Source organism: Dendrobates tinctorius, unplaced genomic scaffold (assembly GCF_039654945.1).
Source record: "Dendrobates tinctorius isolate UK_male_01 unplaced genomic scaffold, ASM3965494v1 ptg000202l, whole genome shotgun sequence".
NCBI classification, from domain to species: Eukaryota; Metazoa; Chordata; class Amphibia; order Anura; family Dendrobatidae; genus Dendrobates; species Dendrobates tinctorius.
Window position 1 is genome coordinate 1,001,764 of NW_027361869.1, and position 20,275 is coordinate 1,022,038.

General features: G+C 42.2%; 1 protein-coding gene across 9 annotated transcripts in view; it reads left to right on the top strand.

Moving 5' to 3' along the window:
* The window catches only part of GLIS2 (GLIS family zinc finger 2), a 60,338-nt gene that overhangs the window by 34,998 nt on the left and 5,065 nt on the right, over positions 1-20,275 (top strand). For 8 of the 9 annotated variants that reach the window (XM_073553534.1, XM_073553536.1, XM_073553532.1 and 5 more), the window contains 5 exons: positions 16,403-16,615; positions 16,744-16,892; positions 17,146-17,319; positions 18,921-19,054; positions 19,809-19,927. In XM_073553534.1, coding sequence (XP_073409635.1) covers positions 16,438-16,615; positions 16,744-16,892; positions 17,146-17,319; positions 18,921-19,054; positions 19,809-19,927 — 754 coding nt within the window. In that variant the 5' untranslated portion in view covers positions 16,403-16,437. Of the gene's footprint in view, positions 1-3,396; positions 3,492-16,402; positions 16,616-16,743; positions 16,893-17,145; positions 17,320-18,920; positions 19,055-19,808; positions 19,928-20,275 lie in introns of all 9 variants that reach the window. The other variant, XM_073553533.1, reaches the window with a different exon arrangement.

Here is a 20,275-nt window from a genome sequence, read left to right on the forward strand (position 1 = left end):
TTCTATGTGTAAACAAATCTCAGCTGCGTTGTCTGTTTCCCCAGCAGATGTCCTGTTTTAATCACCTGTCCATGGGAGGAGGTCTCTGCTTCAAAGGTTGCTTTAATTAGTTTCTCTCCCTAGCTATAATTCATCCCACTTCAAAAAGGAGGTTGGAGTGTCAGCTCTTCTCAAGTTATAAGAAGGTTTCCCTCTTCCCCATGTGAAGGGGACAAGTCTCCTCCCTAAAGTAGTCTTATGGATTTTAATTTTCCTCTATGACATGTAAGGTAGCGCTGTCATTCAAGGTTGGGGACACTCACATGGCAGCCAAATAATCAGATCCGGTACGGGTTTTCCATAAAACATCATCAGTCCATGCGGTTTATTCAGGCATCATAAACCATGACCAGCAACATAAAGTTCATATAAACAGCATAGCGTCCATGACAGAGCTCCACTCTGTCAAGCCTGTACTCACACAGGTCATGTAATGTCCACTGCGCAGGCTTTCTAGCCTCACAGTTCTCACCCCGTCAGGGTTACCTCATGGCTGCTTCAGCTCACTTCAGACGTTCATTCCCTCTCCCTGGGAACTGTCAGATGCTTGCAGCCATTACTCACTGGCACTTCAGGAAGGCAGACACATCTTCCAGCGAGACCTTCCAAACGGACCAACCGGGTCCCAGCATTCACTCCATGTGACCTACCCTGGCCACCTTATATGGTCTGTAGCCACGCCCACCGGGTCACATGGCTATGACATCATCACAGGTCCTTCACACACACTCATATACACTTTACTATGGAGTTCTTAAACACACCCCTGGGTGGATTTGTAGATGATTGATCCCGCCCGTCTCATCAATCACCTGAAGGCTTCTCCCTGACACATTGGAACGAAAGATCAGCTCTGCTGATCAGCACATAAGCAAGCCTTCATCCCAAGGCCACCCACCTTGGGATACATTACGATCATTCAGCATCCTACTCCTATTAGGACACTGGAAATGCTTATACACCTGTCCTGGTACATCCACACAGCGCCCCCTAGTGGACACAGTGGTCACAACACCACAGACAATATGTATAAAGGTTACATTAAGGATGGATGAATACCTGGAGAAACCTGTATGGACATATGTGGTCACCCTTATAGTATTATTTGTCTCTGAAGCAACCTATTACTTATAAAGCGTTCCCTAATTCTTTCAGAGAGACATCTTTTGGTTCGGCCAACATATAATTTCATTCATTGGCACCGTATGAACTACTGTAAATGAATTATTTGTTGTGCCATGTAATATTATCCCTGATCTGATAAGATTCAGATTTGTCTTATCTGGATAATTCTCGTATGGTTGTTGGTTTGGATATCTTATTAACTTAAATTCAAAATGTTTTCCACAAGTGTAAAATCTTCCCTTTTTAGAAAAAAAGGGGGTTTGATTATTGTTTGAAATGTTTTTTAATTTTTCTGATGGAATTTTTACTCTTTATTAGTAGGTGCTACAAGGTTGCCCAAGGTTCTAGCTTTTCAGAATACATGTTTGGGATTTGTTGATAGATGGTTCCCAATCATTTTGTTCTGCTGTACAATTGGGAAGTATTTAGGAATTATATTTTTTAAAGTCAGATTGGTTTAACTACTGGGTAATTGGTATTTGATCTATTTTCTCCTCAATGATGATAGGTGTACATGGCACCTTGGTTCTGTGAACAAGATCTTTCCTTAGTAGGAATTTAACTTCTTGTAACGTAACGCTCATTCAAGAGAAGATTGATAATAGCCTCTACTAATGAACTGTTCTTTGAAAACAAATCAGCTTTTGACATATTGTCAAAATATAATATGAGTGCAATTACAACGAATATGGGTGAATTTCCCTTTTGGAATACTAGATACTCAAACTGGAAAATTACAGCTGTTTCTAAAAATGAAGCTGTTAAGAGTCCATCTCTTTATGATGGTTTTATCTATAAAATAGTAAGGTGTAAAATGTTGACACTAATTTTACTGAATGCAGGTGTGAATTGAAGATCATTCTGGTTGATCTAATTGATAAATGCCAGTAAGGAATCCTGAGTACTTTCCCCTATAAATAGAATATCATCTATTAAGCACCACTCTGAGATAAGGGCTGCTCGCAGCTCGCATGGATGGTCTCTTCCTATCTGTTCATGTATTGGGTGGCATAGCTGAGGCAAATTTGCTCCCCATCGCGGTCCCCCATGTTTGTAAATAAAAGTCATAGATTGTGTAGTTGTAAGTTAAAATAAATTTGATGCATTTAATTATATAGTTGATCAGAGTTCTATGATATTTCTCTTCCTTTTCTAAGAAAAATTGGTTGTTGCATCCCTTATGAGTGCCTATGAAAAGGATGTTATATCCAGTTTGCCCAAGATATATTTGGGATCCCAATTGATATTCGCTAATGTTTGTAGAACATGACTAGTGTCTTTGAGATATGTGGGGAACTGAGTTACACAATGTTGAAGATGAGTATCAGTGTATATAAAGATAAATTGGCAGTAAGACAATTTATTCCTGATATGATGTGTCTACGAGGGGGTTGAGTAATATTTTTGTGTATTTAGGGAATGTGATGGAAAACTACAGCAAGCTTCAGATATTCAAGCTAGGATTCACAAATATTCATGGAAGACATAATATAATAAGACCCATCAGCTAATCTGTTTGACTATGGCATCCTCTTTTAGAATTTAAGTAAAGGGTTGAGTAAATTCAGAAGTGTGACTTCTGGTTAGGCTAGGTCTCCATTGCGTTAGTGAAATGCGTTTAAAGCATCCATCTAACGCTGATAGGCAAAATTGACTTTTTCCATCAATCACGCTAACGCAAGGTACCCTTGCGTCGGAATGCGTTAGCAATGGAGGTCTATGCACAGCGAACGCATTCGTTCTCTGTGCGTTAGACCCAACGCACCCAAAAACGCGAGGGGGTGTCACAAAGTAACGGAACATCACTAACGCATGACGAATTTGACATGCGTTAGGATGCGTTACTATAATGGCTGGCAATGGGTGCGTTAATGCATCCGTTACATAGCGTTAGTGCCGCTTAGTAACGGATGCATTAAACGGATGCTACTAACGCAATGTGAACCTAGCCTTATCGTAGAGGCGGCTGTCCTTATGGCTGCACTACATGTATCAGCTGCCATTACAATTGATTGATCTATGATGTAATCATTTTCTCAATGGGGACGTTTTTAATAAAAAGGGATTGTCCAAAGTGGAAAATATAATAAGGGTCCATATCCACGGCCTAAGTCTATCATACCGATGCCCACTGGGCCTAAATGAATTTAGGGTATTTTTTTTTTTATTTTGCTATTTCTTTTTTTTTTTTTTTACATTTTTTGTGCATATTTAACGAAATCTGCAATGAAGGCTGTTGACGGAACCTCCAATCAAAATGTGAACAGAGCCTTATAACAACGGTCATTAATAACATCTGATAGCAGTATCTGGCAGCAACGTATCCCGTAAGTAAATATGTAGAAGATCCAAGCATGCTTGCTGATGGGAAAGGATTGCACCAGCTTGGTCTTAAAAGATATGGACCCTTTCAGGAGCAAATTTTAATTTTATTTTTCCTTTTCTGTATTTTGGGATAAAAAGCATTTTTACAAATTGGCTTTCATTTAAAATCTTACACCTTTTATTTTCCATAGCCTCCGTGTTAGACTGTCTATTGCTGGCTGCAGGGTGAGTTTACTGAGAATAAATCAGTGAGCTGATTCTAACAGAGAATTTGTAACTATTTTATTTATTTTTTTAATTTTTACTAAGCAGCTTTTAGCTGGTTTAAGACCGCAAAGAAAGTTAGTGATATTTGGAGGAGGCCACATGATTCACAGAGGGCCAAGAGATTACGTTTAGGACGTTTTTTTCTTTTTCTTTGCATCCTCTATGAAGTGTTATAGAAATGTTTTCAGCAAATTTCCCAATTTCAGCCATTTATATCTGAGATTGCACGTCGATAGGACACAGGAAACTGAAATACCATTTTCAGGTGGACAGCTATCGGTCCTGATCTCCATACACATGCATGCTTGGTTCGACTGAGCGTGCATGTGTTTGTGAATGGAGAGAGGAGAGTAAAGGTGCTCGTACACCGTGGACATCTGTCGGTCAAGTGCTCTTTCAGTAAATAGTCTCCCGATCTCCCACCCCCATACAGATGGCAAGTGTTCAGAGTGGGGAGAGTGGAGGAAGCCGCCTCCGTCAGAGAGCTCTGGTGGAGGCCTATCTTCTAGGAGAAATTCAACATGCCCAATCCTTTGCCAGACACTAATTCCAGATAACTTTTGGATGGCGTAACTTGCTGACAAACCCACAGCTTTCCTCCATGAGAATAAAACGATCAGACATTGAAATTCAATATGCCCCATCCTTGTTTCCCCGGCATCTTCTATTGAGGGAAGATGGGCGGCTGGTCCCACAGAGATGAGCAGGTTGAGCTAATGTGTATGATGTGGTTATGGTTGGAACAAGGAGGCAGGAATATTTTTTGGGATAGTCAGCCATGTTCCTAAAATGGCTGATAACAGCAAACAATAGCATGCATTAAACCTTGTCACACACTTAAGACTTTAGTTTTCTGTTGAATGACATTCTTCTCTGCTCGGGTTCACTGATCGTATTATACCCATAGATATACGGATAAATGGAAGGAAATAGTCCATGAAGAATATTAGGGGGCTACGAGGATAAGGACGAAGCATGGCAAATAATGGGAAAAAGGAGACAGAATTAGGCTATGCCAATATTTTGGGAAGGTTGCACGCTGCCAGGTCTTACGTATAGGCCATGTCATCCTAGTGACTGGCTATGAGGTTAGTAAGGAGAAGAAAGCCAAACTGTGCAATGACGGAATATGGTGTTTCCGAGTTCATCGGCTCCAGGTCTCTTACGGTTGATGTTATCTGGAGGAAAGCCGGAGGAAATTCTCGAATGGATGGAGCGGACATGCTTAAACTTGTGAGAATTTAGCCTCTAAGTCAGTAACAATGATGTTTTATAGCGGGGGGTATATTAACCGTCATAGCACTAATTTAATCCCCTCTTCCAGCTTGCTAATGTTTGGAAAAAAACTGGCTCTATCCATCTGACTAGCTGCAATACCACATAAAACCTGTGGACCGGGATGGCGATGTTCTTGGGAAAAAGCAACCTTATTTTTTAATTTCTGGCAACCTGCTGAAGTGTTGTAAGCACCTAATACTAAGTATAATATCAAGTATTTCTGAATTTAAAGGGAACCTGTCTAGACATTTTTGAATACAGAAGTAGTGGTACGGCTGTATAGAGGCTTGTCCTATGATAAAAATAATACCTTTACTGTGAAGATCTGATGTGCCAGCCATGAGAAATCTAATGTAGAAGCCATATTTACATCACATTGGAAGTGCACCAGGGATGTGTCAGTGCATTTGAGGGGAAGCTGAGAAGTGCATTGACACCCCCTTGGTGCACTTTCAGCCTGATTTGCATATGGCTTCTAGAGTAGATTTCTCATGACCAGCACATCAGATCTTCACAATAATGGTATAATTTTTATAGGGGTGCAAGCACCTAGACAGGCGCACCATTACCTGCATATGTAAAAATGTCCTGACAGATTCCCTTAAAATTCAATATTCTTTACTTTGGGGCACCTTACTGCCTCTTTAAGCCCTCAATCTTGCAATCAAAAAGTTTCTTCACATGACATAATCTGTCATCAGAAGGTGGTCTAACATGTGCCCCTGACATTGTATGTCATGAATAACAGCCATGAGAAGTCACAAGGATCCCACCACTGCCACAAATATGTCACGGATAACAGCCATGAGAAGTCACGCAGATCCCACCACTGTTACCACTTTGCCACAGATGACACCATTCAAATCACACAGATCCCACCGATACCACCAGGTTGTCCGGGAGTTGTATATGGAGATAGCTGCTCCTAGTATGCACCTGTTCACACTAGCTTGGAAGTGCCAGTCAGTCTTTTGTTACCAGTTTGTCAGGGGGCGCAACTCTGCTGCCTCCAATTGTCAGGACAATTACACAATTTAGTGATGAGTGAAGGATGAGGCCATGGCTGCTTCCAGTACTCGGCCGGTTATTTGAAAACTCACAATCAGCGAATGCTGTATACACCTTCGATTCCAACACATGTAATGGAATGTATGTATATACCCCAGTATGGTCACTGCCAACTCTGCAAAAATAAAAGAATTACCAGTTGCCACCACAAATCGTTTATACAGGCCGATTGGCCACCCGTTACAGATAGTGTACAGAGCTATTAAATTTTATATATTTAGTCAAGAAAGATAGGCAGTGTTTATAAAAAAAAATGTACAAGATGATACAAAATGGGAACAAAGAATACGATATATAAAATTTCCTAAACTAAAAAGGAATAACAAAAGAAAAATTACTAAACCTGATGTCACGGAAATGGCTCAGAGCTTAGCTGAAGGAGATGGCCCTTAGGAAAAAAATGGGTCAGGAGGTGTGTGAGGGAGGGATTGGCCAGGAGGTGTGTGAGTGGAGGGAAGGATCGGGCCTGGAGGTGTGTGAGGGGAGGGAAGGATCGGTCTGAGAGGTGTGTGAGTGGAGTGAAGGGTCGGGCCTGGAGGTGTGTAAGGGGAGGAAAGAATCGGCCGCGAGGTATGTGAGAGGAGGGAAGAATCGGTCCGAGAGGTGTGTGAGTGGAGGGAAGGATCGGGCCAAGAGGTGTGTGAGTGGAGGGAAAGATCGGGGAGGGAGGGATTGACCAGGAGGTGTGTGGGGGGAGGGAAGGATCGGCTAGAAGGTGTGTGAGAGTGGAGGGAAGGATCGGGCCGGGAGGTGTGTGAAGGAAGGATGGGGCTGGGAGGGGTGTGAGGGAAGGGAAAGATCGGGCCGGGAGGTGTGTGATGAGAGGGAAGGATTGGCCGGGAGGTGTGTGAGGGGAGGGAAGGATCGAGACAGGAAGTGCGTGAGGGGAGGATCGGGCCGGGAGGTGTGTGACAGAGGGAAGGATCGGGCCGGGATGTATGTGAAAGAGGGATCGGCCGGGAGGTGTGTAACAGAGGGAAGGATCGGGCCGGGATGTATGTGAAAAAGGGATCGGCCGGGAGGTGTGTGATGGAGGGAAGGATCGAGTCAGGAGGTACAGTATGTTAGGGAGGGATCTGCCGGGAGGTGTAAGAGGGGAGGGAAGGATCGAATTGGGAGGTATATGAGGGAAGGAGGGATCGGGTTGGAACATGTGTGAGAGGAGGGAAGGATCGGGCCGGGAGGTGTGTGAGGAGGGGAGACTTTCAGCAGTCAATCCTTTTGTTTTCAAGAGATCATAAGAGTCTGGCAGTGGCTTTCTGCTCCATCCCTGTTGAAAACACATGAATGTTCAGCCAAGCCAAGTGAGCATGTGTAGGGGGGAGTAAGGAATCTTCAAGTCAGAAAAGACGTGAAGTGGTCAGACATTCTGCAGTCTATGATTTGGAGGAATTATCAAGAGAAGGCAGAATCTAAATTTGAGAAGACGCATCCCCACTGTCATGAAGAACTCTGTACTGGAGCTATGACCATCATGGAAGTCTGATGGAGGATCAATGCAAGTTTGGGAATGTAGAGTTGTTGCGTTGCTCTAGAATCATTGATAGATATCAGCACATCCCATTGTGAAGAACGTTCTACAGAACGCTATGGATCTCTAGACAGGTGAATCAAGCAAATCAAATCTGCTGGTGTTCAAGAAACAATAGACCCATCACGCTGAATCCCAGGAATTCACAGAACTCTGGATGTGTTTACCAAAACCAACGGAAAAAATATACAGTGCAGTCCAAAAGTTTGGACACACCTTCTGATTCAAGAGTTTTCTTTATTTTCATGACTATGGAAATTGTAGATTCACTCTGAAGGCATCAAAACTATGAATTACCACATGTGGAATTATATAATTAACAAAAAAGTGTGAAACAACTGAACATATGTCTTAGATTCTAGGTTCTTCAAAGTAGCCACCTTTTGCTTTGATTACTGCTTTGTACGCTCTTGGCATTCTGTTGATGAGCTTCAAGAGGTAGTCACCGGAAATGGTTTTCACTTCACAGGTGTGCCCTGTCAGGTTTAATAAGTGGGATTTCTTGCCTTATAAATGGGGTTGGGACCATCAGTTGTGTTGTGCAGAAGTCTGGTGGATACACAGCTGATAGTCCTACTGAATAGACTGTTAGAATTTGTATTATGGCAAGACGAAACTTGCAAAGTTGCTCTTTTTTACGTGCGTATTGCAAAAAAAAAACAAAACGGAAAAAAACAAACCCTTTACTCAAAATGTGAATTTGTCTCGTGGCCCTAAAGGCTGCTGGCTCCAGGTCCTGCTCATTCTGCATTCATGGGGACACGGATTTAGACTCATCATTGATGTCACGGCTCTTGTGTGTCACATGCAGCAAATTCCCTTCACCTGTCTGTCCTCATTCCGCCATTCTCCCCGGTGTATGTTCATCAGTCACACCATCGCTGTGCTCTCTGACACTTATATCCTCCCCAGTGGGTACAGGCTGTCAGTGCCCCCTAGTCCCATGGCTGCCATCAGTCCTTCCTGTGTCCTCAGTCACAGCTGGCTGCTCGCTGTCACCTTGTGTATCTCCCAGCGGAGCCCTGATCTCATCCTGTGTGTATGGGAATGTACATAGGATCTGTCAGAGTCTACCCTTACATGTACATATGCATACACTATGAGGTACAGTGTATATCCATCAGCCCACTAATCAGGAGACTGACATTATGCCTGGAGCGACTGGTAATAAAAGGGATTGCCTTATTTAAAAAAACAAAACAAAAAAAAAAACAACATTTTTATGCACCCTTTTAGGGAATTAATGGGGGGGCTATGTTTAGGAATAGGATCCCCATTTCTTTGCCTGAGTGGTTACATAGAGCTTCTCTCGCTCTGTCCTGTGCTACTTATACACCGATTGATATGAATGGGAACTGTGTAATGCCTCCTTTCACCAGTGGGGGCACTATAGGGAAATTCAACACCTACTGCCAGGTTTCCCCATAGATCCAAGCTTGGGAATACTTTATGATCAGCTTCTCTTAAAGTCGTCCATCTCCTATATATTGGTCATGAGCAAAACTCAAGAGAGAGATGTTATCTGAGCATCCACTAGCCCACTCGCTGAAATTCCCATAGGCACGCACATGGGGTACGGCCCAGCACCAGAGAACACATTGGGAAAGACTCAGGACGACGCACAAGAGCCTCCAGCTGTGAAATCCTGATAGATTGATGCTGTGATTTATGGTGCCGGAGGTGTTTGTCGTTTACTTTTCAGGATCAGTAACGTAACATTTATGTTATTGTAAACGTGCAGTATGTGTATAAGATATTACTGTATACAGTGTGTATGATGCTGTGCATGTGCAGTGCGTATGCCTGATAATGCACATGGCAGTATACAGACACCTCGATGACCTGAGACGTGTGCTTATATTTCTGATGAGCAGGATTAGATGAGATGTATACGGTATAGTTATGTGATCCTGAACATAGAAGATAATGAATGTGATTATACATATACAGTATGTTAAAGACAAAATGTCTACGAATTTCAATGCAATAAATTTAGTATTTTATTTCTGACAAAAATTGTCAAAATTAACCCCCCCCCCGTGCTTTCAGACCTCAAATAATGCGAAGAAAACAAGTTCATAATCATTTAGAATCAACAATACTAATGCTTTAACTCAGGAAGAGTTCAGAAATCAATATTTTGTGGAATAACCATGATTGTTAATCACAGCTTTCATGCGTCTTGGCTGCTTTCCACCAGTCTTTCACACTGCTCCTGTCACAAAAATGTAAGCAGTTCTTCTTTGTTTGATGTCTTGTGACTCTCCATCATCTTGATTACATTCCAGAGATTTTAAATGGGCTTCAGGCTGACCATGACAGGGTTTTGATGTGGTGGTCTCTTATTTTTTTGCCAAAGCTGTATGTATGTATAGTATGTATATGTGCATTGTTCTGTATTTATGTACACTAGGGTGACCGGATCTCATATGGGGGGGAAAAAATGTCAGAATCTTGTTCGTCTGGACCCCACAAAACGATTCCCCTTTCCAGATATTGAGAGAGCCAAAATTTGAGCTCGATCAAACGACGTTAACCCGTGCCGCTCGTCGCTCAAAGTTTGAAAAAATCCAAATTGAGGTATTTTAAGATTTAGGTATTTTGCATAGTCTGTTAGACTATAAAGAATGTGACAACAACATTGCAGAAATAGCCCTGACCAAATTTTCGAACCATTTGTGGTATTTGAATGCAGAGTTGGTGGGATTATCGTTTTTTGATCCCACCATTACAGACAATGAAAAGTTGTTAATGGCTAATAAATTGCTCAGTAGCACAGATGAACCATCAGAGCACGCTAACCTACATGAGTTGATAATTTTACATAGTTATCTAATCTATTCTAGAGCTTTTGTTAAAGTAGTTTTTGAAACGTCAGAATATAATGCTCGGCATTTGCTTACTACTTGCAGGACATATTGCTTTTGTTCTTCATCTTTTGTCAGAAGGTCGTTAAAGTCGGTTACTTCCTACCACTTTTAATTTTTCTTTCCTAACTTTTGGATTTACAACCCTAGCGTGCTCTGATGGTTCATCTGTGCTACTGAGCAATTTATTAGCCATTAACAACTTTTCATTGTCTGTAATGGTGGGATCAAAAAACGATAATCCCACCAACTCTGCATTCAAATACCACAAATGGTTCGAAAATTTGGTCAGGGCTATTTCTGCAATGTTGTTGTCACATTCTTTATAGTCTAACAGACTATGCAAAATACCTAAATCTTAAAATACCTCAATTTGGATTTTTTCAAACTTTGAGCGACGAGCGGCACGGGTTAACGTCGTTTGATCGAGCTCAAATTTTGGCTATCTCAATATCTGGAAAGGGGAATCGTTTTGTGGGGTCCAGACGGACAAAATTCCGACATCGATTTTTTGCGGTCACCCTAATGTACACAGGCATTGATCTGTATGTGTGTATTGTTATATGTGGAATTGTTATGTATGTTTATGTGCATTGTTCTGTATTTATGTACACCGGCATTGTTCTGTATGTGTGTATTGTTATGTTTACGTGCATTGTTCTGTGTGTATTGTTCTGTATATGTGCATTGTTCTGTATGTGTGTTATGTTCTGTATGTATATGTGCATTGTACCGTATTTATGTACACAGGCATTGTTCTTTATGTGTGTATTGTTATATGTGGAATTGTTATGTATGTATATGTGTATTGTTCTGTATTTATGTACACAGGCATTGTTCTGTATGTGTGTATTGTTATGTATGTGTGTATTGCTATGTATATGTGCATTGCCCTGTATGTGTGTACAGTCATGGCCAAAAGTTTTGAGAATGACACAAATATTATATTTTCACATGATCTGCTGCCCTCTGGTTTTTATGTGTTTGTCAGATGTTTTTATCACATACAGAAATATAATTGCAATCATATTATGAGTAGCAAAAGGTTATATTGACAGTTAGAATGAGTTCATGCAGCAAGTCAATATTTGCAGTGTTGACCCTTCTTCTTCAGGACCTCAGCAATTCTCCCTGGCATGCTCTCAATCAACTTCTGGATCAAATCCTGACTGATAGCAGTCCATTCTTGCAAAATCAATGCTTTTATTTTGTCTGAATTTGAAGGTTTTTGTTTGTCCACCCGTCTCTTGATGATTGACCACAAGTTCTCAATGGGATTAAGATCTGGGGAGTTTCCAGGCCATGGTCCCAAAATCTCTGTTTTGTTCCCTGAGCCATTTAGTTATCACCTTTGCTTTATGGCAAGGTGCTCCATCATGTTGAAAAAGGCATTGTTGATCGCCAAACTGCTCTTGGACGGTTGGGAGAAGTTGCTCTTGGAGGACATTCTGGTACCATTCTTTATTCATGGCTGTGTTTTTAGGCAAGACTGAGAGAGAGCCCATTCCCTTGGCTGAGAAGCAACCCCACACATGAATGGTTTCAGGATGCTTGACAGTTGGCATGAGACAAGACTGGTGGTAGCGCTCACCTGGTCTTCTCCGAATAAGCCGTTTTCCAGATGTCCCAAACAATCGAAAAGGGGATTCATCAGAGAAAATGACTTTACCCCAGTCCTCAGCAGTCCACTCCCTGTACCTCTTGCAGAATATCAGTCTGTCCATGATGTTTTTTCTGGAGAGAAGTGGCTTCTTTGCTGCCCTCCTTGAGACCAGGCCTTGCTCCAAGAGTCTCCGCCTCACAGTGCGTGCAGATGCACTCACACCTGCCTGCTGCCATTCCTGAGCAAGCTCTGCACTGCTGGTAGCCCGATCCGCAGCTGAAACACTTTTAAGAGACGGTCTTGGCACTTGCTGGTCTTTCTTGGGCGCCCTGGAGCCTTTTTGGCAACAAGGGAACCTCTCTCCTTGAAGTTCTTGATGATGCGATAGATTGCACCTCAGTCAACAATCTATATAGCTGCGATACTCTTCCCTGTTAGGCCATTTTTGTGCAGTGCAATGATGACTGCACGTGTTTCTTTAGAGATAACCATGGTTAACAGAAGAGAAACAATGATGCCAAGCACCAGCCTCCTTTTAAAGTGTCCAGTGGTGTCATTCTTACTTAATCATGATAGATTGATCTCCAGCCCTGTCCTCATCAACACCCACACCTGTGTTAATGGAGCAATCACTGAAACGATGTTAGCTGGTCCTTTTAAGGCAGGGCTGCAATGATGTTGAAATGTGTTTTGGGGGATAAAGTTAATTTTCTAGGCAAATATTGACTTTGCAAGTAATTGCTGTTAAGCTGATCACTCTTTATAAAATTCTGGAGTATATGCAAATTGCCATTAGAAAAAATGAAGCAGTAGACTTTGTAAAAATTAATATTTGTGTCATTCTCAAAACTTTTGGCCATGACTGTATATATGCATTGTTCTTTATGTGTGTATTGTTCTGTATGTATATGTGCATTGTTCTGTATTTATGTACACAGGCATTGTTCTGTATGTGTGTATTGATATGTATACGTGCATTGTTCTGTATGTGTGTATTGTTCTGTATATGTGCATTGTTCTGTGTGTATATGTGAATTGTTCTGTATGTGTGTATTGTTATGTGTGTATATGTGCATTGTTATGTATGTGTGTATTGTTATGTGTGTATATGTGCATTGTTCTGTATGTGTGTATTGCTATGTATATGTGCATTGCCCTGTATCTGTGTATATATGCATTGTTCTTTATGTGTGTATTGTTATGTATGTATATGTGCATTGCTCTGTATGTGTGTATTGCTATATGTGGCATTATTATGTATGTGTGTATATGTGCATTGTTCTGTATGTACACAGACATTGTTCTGTATGTGAGTATTGTTATGTATATGTGCATTGTTCTGTATGTGAGTATTGTTCTGTATATGTGCATTATTCTGTATGTGTGCATTGTGTGTATATGTGCATTGTTCTGTATGTGTGTATTGTTATGTATATGTGCATTGTTATGTATATGTGCATTGTTCTGTATATGTGCATTGTTCTGTATGTGAGTATTGTTATGTATATGTGCATTGTTATGTATATGTGCATTGTTCTGTATGTGTGTATTGTGTGTGTATATGTGCATTATTCTGTATATGTGCATTGTTCTGTATGGGTGTATTGTTCTGTATGTGTGTATTGTTCTGTTTGTATACGTGCATTGTTCTGTATGTGTGTATTGTTATGTGTATACTGTATATGTGCATTGTTCTGTATATGTGCATTGTTCTGTATGTGAGTATTGTTATGTATATGTGCATTGTTCTGTACGTGTGTATTGTGCTGTGTGTATATGGGCATTATTCATATGTGCATTGTTCTGTATGTGTGTATTGTTCTGTGTGTATATGGGCATTATTCTGTATATGTGCATTGTTCTGTATGTGTGTATTGTTCTGTATGTGTGTATTGTTCTGTGTGTATACGTGCATTGTTCTGTATGTGTGTATTGTTATGTGTATATATGTGCATTGTTCTGTATATGTGTATATATGCATTGTTTATGTGTGTATTGTTATGTATGTATATGTGCATTGCTCTGTATGTGTGTATTGCTATATGTGGCATTATTATGTATGTGTGTATATGTGCATTGTTCTGTATGTGTGCATTGTTCTGTATATGTGCATTGTTCTGTATGTGTGTATTGCTATGTATATGTGCATTGCCCTGTATGTGTGTATATATGCATTGTTCTTTATGTGTGTATTGTTATGTATGTATATGTGCAGTGCTCTGTATGTGTGTATTGCTATATGTGGCATTATGTATGTGTGTATACGTGCATTGTTCTGTATACGTGCATTGTTCTGTGTGTGTATTGTTATGTGTATATATGTGCATTGTTCTGTATGTGTGTATTGCTATGTATATGTGCATTGCCCTGTATGTATGTATATGTGCATTGCTCTGTATTGCTATATGTGGCATTATTATGTATGTGTGTATATGTGCATTGTTCTTTATGTGTATATTGTTATGTGTATATATGTGCATTGTTCTGTATGTGTGTATTGCTATGTATATGTGCATTGCCCTGTATGTGTGTATATATGCATTGTTCTTTATGTGTGTATTGTTATGTATGTATATGTGCATTGCTCTGTATGTGTGCATTGTTATATGTGGCATTATTATGTATGTGTGGATATGTGCATTGTTCTGTATTTATGTACACAGACATTGTTCTGTGTGTATTGTTATGTATACGTGCATTGTTCTGTATATGTGCATTGTTCTGTATGTGTGTATTGTTCTGTATGTGTGTATTATGTGTGTGTATATGTGCATTGTTCTGTATATGTGCATTGTTCTGTATGTGTGTATATGTGCATTGTTCTTTATGTGTATATTGTTATGTGTATATATGTGCATTGTTCTGTATGTGTGTATTGCTATGTATATGTGCATTGCCCTGTATGTGTGTATATATGCATTGTTCTTTATGTGTGTATTGTTATGTATGTATATGTGCATTGCTCTGTATGTGTGCATTGTTATATGTGGCATTATTATGTATGTGTGTATATGTGCATTGTTCTGTATTTATGTACACAGACATTGTTCTGTGTGTATTGTTATGTATACGTGCATTGTTCTGTATATGTGCATTGTTCTGTATGTGTATTGTTCTGTATGTGTGTATTATGTGTGTGTATATGTGCATTGTTCTGTATGTGTGTATATGTGCATTGTTCTTTATGTGTATATTGTTATGTGTATATATGTGCATTGTTCTGTATGTGTGTATTGCTATGTATATGTGCATTGCCCTGTATGTGTGTATATATGCATTGTTCTGTATGTGTGTATTATGTATGTATATGTGCAGTGCTCTGTATGTGTGTATTGCTATATGTGGCATTATTATGTATGTGTGTATATGTGCATTGTTCTTTATGTGTGTATTGTCATGTGTATATATGTGCATTGTTCTGTATGTGTGTATTGCTATGTATATGTGCATTGCCCTGTATGTGTGTATATATGCATTGTTCTGTATGTGTGTATTATGTATGTATATGTGCATTGCTCTGTATGTGTGCATTGTTATATGTGGCATTATTATGTATGTGTGTGTATATGTGCATTGTTCTGTATTTATGTACACAGACATTGTTAGGTATGTGTGTACACACTGAGCATTATTTGTGGTTCCTCTCGTGTAATGTGCTGTTTTCTAGCTCACAGCACTCTCTATTCATCATGCCTCTGGCTACCTGTCACCTGCTGACTTCCTGGCCTGTCTCTGTCTGTCTCTCTAGCTCCTGTTCCTGTCTCTCCTCCCCGTCCACTGTCTTTTTTCTCTCCTGTCATTCTGCCCCTCTTCTCTGATGTCCTTCCCCTTCACATTGGCGGTGTCCTCTCTCGCCCTCCCCTTCACCATCTCTCTCCACCCTCCCATTCTCTCTGCTCTCCACTGTGCTCCCAGGCCTCCAACATTCCTCAGTGTCTGGCCATGGCTGGCCCTCTGCCCAGGATGGGGGTGGCGCAGAGGGTGGGGGGGGACACGCCTTTATCCCCACATGGCACTGGTTGGGTGACCCTCCCTCTGCCAGATTCTCTTAGGAGAGGGGGTATGTTACATCTCATAGGGGGATCCTACACCCCCTCACCCGTCAGGAAACCACACGTGGCAATTGGGATTGACACTGCAACCAGGCACAAAACTGTGTTTAACCCCCTGCATGCATGCGGGGTTCCACTGTGTTGTACCATGCGATGGGTTAATGGTGCGATGTGCTGCAGATTAGTGACAGGCCTGAGTGTATGAATGTATGCATATTGTTCTAATCGCCTTCTCCTCTCTGCGCAGGACGGCTGGGGGGGCTCTGGCTGTAGCCATTGATCATGCACTCACTGGACGAACCCCTGGACCTGAAGCTCAGTATCTCTAAGCTGCGGGCAGCACGAGAGAAGAGAGATCGCAATGGGGGGAGCACTAAGAAAATGTCTGTGCACCATGAGCTGATGATACGGGATGATGGAACGACTGTCATCACCCCTATCTGCCCCTCACCCCCTCCAGGTAATGTTTTGTATATGCCATTGGACCCCTTCTTTAATTTTTGCTTTAAGCCATCCGTTGCCCCCTCTGTAGCCAGATTGTGCCGTCCTTCTGATTCTTCTCCGATGTTGTGCTTTCCTACTTTACAGGGTTCCTGCCTCGTTTTCGGGAGGGAGACAGCCCCCCATTCTCTACGCCACCAATCGTGGACCTCAGCCTGTCTCCCCTTTCTGGTATGGACTCCCCCAGCCGGGCATCTCTGTCCCCAGAAAGGGTGACTGGTGGAGACACTCCATTGGTAAGTCTTCTCTGCCAACGCTTGTCACATGTCCATTTTAATATTATGTAATACCTGCCCCCGCCAGTAGGTGGCAGAGTCAGACCTCTGCTCTTTTTCCGTTTATTCCCATGTATGTTATATAAGGAGGAAGGACGTATCTAGGCCAGAGCTGTTCTGCCTTTTTATACTCTGGGGAAATGCAGATTTCTCCTGGAAATGACCCTAGGCTCCATCCAATTCCTTCTCATCTAAAATATCTTCTGTTCCCTAGGACACTCCATCACTGCGCTGCAGGGGTGATATGGCTCCCAGTCCATTCCAGTTTTTCCTGCCTCTCAGCTCTGGTCTACAGCTACCCCCATCCATGTTTCTGACCCCACCTAAGGAGAAGCGCCTGTCCCTGGAGTACACAGAACAAAAACAGCTGGTGTGTCAGTGGGCAAAGGTAAGAGCCACCCAATGCAGCAGTATAACAAAGACAGAGGCCCAAACTTTCATTTTTATTAGCTCAATGCTAGTCCCACATACCTCTCCTTGATGGGCTCATGTGGGGTTGGTTGTAGGATATACTAGGTCTTTCAGAATGTTATGATATCCCCAACTTACAGGGTATCGTCACCCTTGGAGGTCCCAGTCAGCAGATATTGTCATGTGTCTTATCGCAATTTAACCTTTATATTGAGATGAAACATGGCATGGATGGTATCATCCATCGGACTGTTATTAAGTTGGAGGGGGTTACAATGGCCGTACAGTGATGTGAGTGAATGCGTTATGTTCGTCCCTTCGCAGCAACTCCGAAAATATATCTCCCATAAATATAGTATCGATGCAGACCCAAATATTAATCATTGACCACTGGCAACACCTGGGCTGCGAGAGATCCTTTGATCAGAGGAAGCTTATGCCTCTGTGTAACTGAATCCCCATTTTGGTATCTGGTTCCCAGAGCAGATGAAGTTTTTTTAATTATCTGGTTACTTTGATCAGAGGAAGCTTATGCCTCTGCATAAAGGAATCTTAACAGTGGGGCCTTCTTACCAGGAAATCTCCCTGCTGCAATTACCTGGTTGCTGCAGGGGGTCGCTACTTCGATGGAAATGGAAGTATTAGCTCTCTTTCCCTCTTCCCCTGCTATAATTAGTTTTTCTCATTTCCACATATGTTCAATGTGAGGGTGATAAGTCTTCTCTGAAGATGTCCGTATGGATACTAATTTTTCTTTAATTTTTTTTCTGTAATTCTTATCTATGACAAATCTGGTGATTCTTCTGCTGCATTTGACCTCTCGTCAACATAACAGAGCAGAAGAAGAAAAGCTGCTATGTTGACAGGACATCACTGTGGATGTCAAGCAGATTGACAATTGGCTCCCCGCAGTTAGACAGCAGGGAGCCGGCTGTCAATCAGCATGACATCAGCCGCAGTAGTGGTCTGTGATGAGTGGTATATGTATATATATATATTTACCGTATGTTCATTATATACTGCAGTAACAGAATCCAGCCAGCAGGAGGCAAAGTGTCCACCGGACAAATCAGTTTGATTATCTCTAAACCAGCCCATTGATCACAAACCCTTAGGACAGGACATCAGTATCAGATCAATGGGAGAAGGGCAATTCTCAGCACCACCGCCAATAGAAGGGACCGCCGCGTCCACTCCATTGGCACAGCTTCGTACATTTTGCAGCACTTCAGTCCCCTTACGGTCAGCAAGACCAAGCTGCAATACCAAACACAGCCACTGCTAAATGTGCGGTGCTGTAACCAACGAGGGTGAGATGCTCTCACCCCTTAAATCAGCTGATCGACAAAGGCGGTTCCAAGGTTCAGACCCCCCGCTGATCTCATATTGATCTTTTCCTAGTCCTGGAAATCCCAGTATATTACAAAAATCAGGGCACCTTTCTGTTTAAAAATAACATGTTTTATGGGAGGAAAAGCAGAAATCTGTCCGCTAGTGACCGGCCGCCCATCCCCTCGCTCGGCCCACCAGAGATCATTTCCCAGCGCTTAACTTCACCTTTGACCTGTGACTTTTCAGTGCAACCGCCTGTTCGAGTTATTGCAAGAGTTGGTGGATCACGTTAATGATTTCCATGTGAAGCCAGAAAAAGATGCCGGATATTGCTGCCACTGGGAGGGATGTGCCCGCCGGGGACGGGGATTCAATGCCAGGTGAGACCCAACTTGCTAATCTGTGGGTGCCCGACCGCTGGGACCTTCCCTGATCGGCACAACCGGGATTTTGTTTTCTAGATGGGGTTCTTTTATTCCAGTTACAAAAAGACACCGCAGGTTGGACACCCGACTGCTGCTACTGCTGAAAAAGCTGAGCGCAGCTCTGTAGGAAGTGAAAGCAGCAGCAGTCAGGCATGTGCACTGCCGCTCTATTCTAACAAGGATAAAGGTTCCCCCGTTCTGTCGATCGGTTGAGACCCCCACCAGTCATCATCTGTGCACCGGACGACCCCTTTAAATAGATCTCGTAGACCTGATGACACTAGTGTACTGACTTTGAAAATCCATTTCAGACCGAACATACAAATTTTGATATTAATGAAAAATTGTCATTTAAACATTAGGAGTGATTAGATAGAAGTGAGTAGAGCGGAGGTTACACATGCATCAAGGGATTTTTAGGACCCCCATTTCAGGATTGGCGAGGGTCTCAGCAGTAGGACCCCCTTTCTATATTAGGTGCCATTGATTTGCAGCCTCTGGGTCTAATTCATAAGGTTTCCATTCACTGACAGCAAAGTAAGTAATAGGTATGGACCAAGGAACCACAGCGCCTCCTGCAGGAACCATTGTGAATTTCAACTTGTGGCTCTCCAGCTGTGGTGAAGGTGGACAGGGCATGCTGGGAGATGTAGTTCCAACAGCTGGCAGACTGCTACTAATATACATATGATGCCTCCTGTACCCGCAGGTATAAGATGCTGATTCACATCCGCACCCACACTAACGAGAGGCCGCATTGCTGCCCGACTTGTCACAAAAGTTTCTCACGGCTGGAAAACCTGAAGATCCACAACCGGTCACACACAGGTACGTGTAATGGAAGCCCCCTGTCCGGGGCCGGGGGGGCTCTTCTGTTTGCCCCTCTTGTAATATATTATATTATTAGACACGTTGTTGTGTTTTAAAGGAGAACGGCGTCCAGAGAGCGGGAAACTCAGACTGAGCCTCATTCAGGCGGCCCGGGTGTGAAATGCCTGGCACGCAGACCAATATCATGATTGGGCTTGTTCAGGTGACCGTTTTCTCACACACTCGTCTCAACTCAATGGGTGTGTAGAAAAAAAATGGATGCCATACAGACACAGGAGGGTCTCCATCTGTGAGATGGGGGCTTCCACTGTGATCACTTTATAGCTTTATGTGTGTTTTAATAGG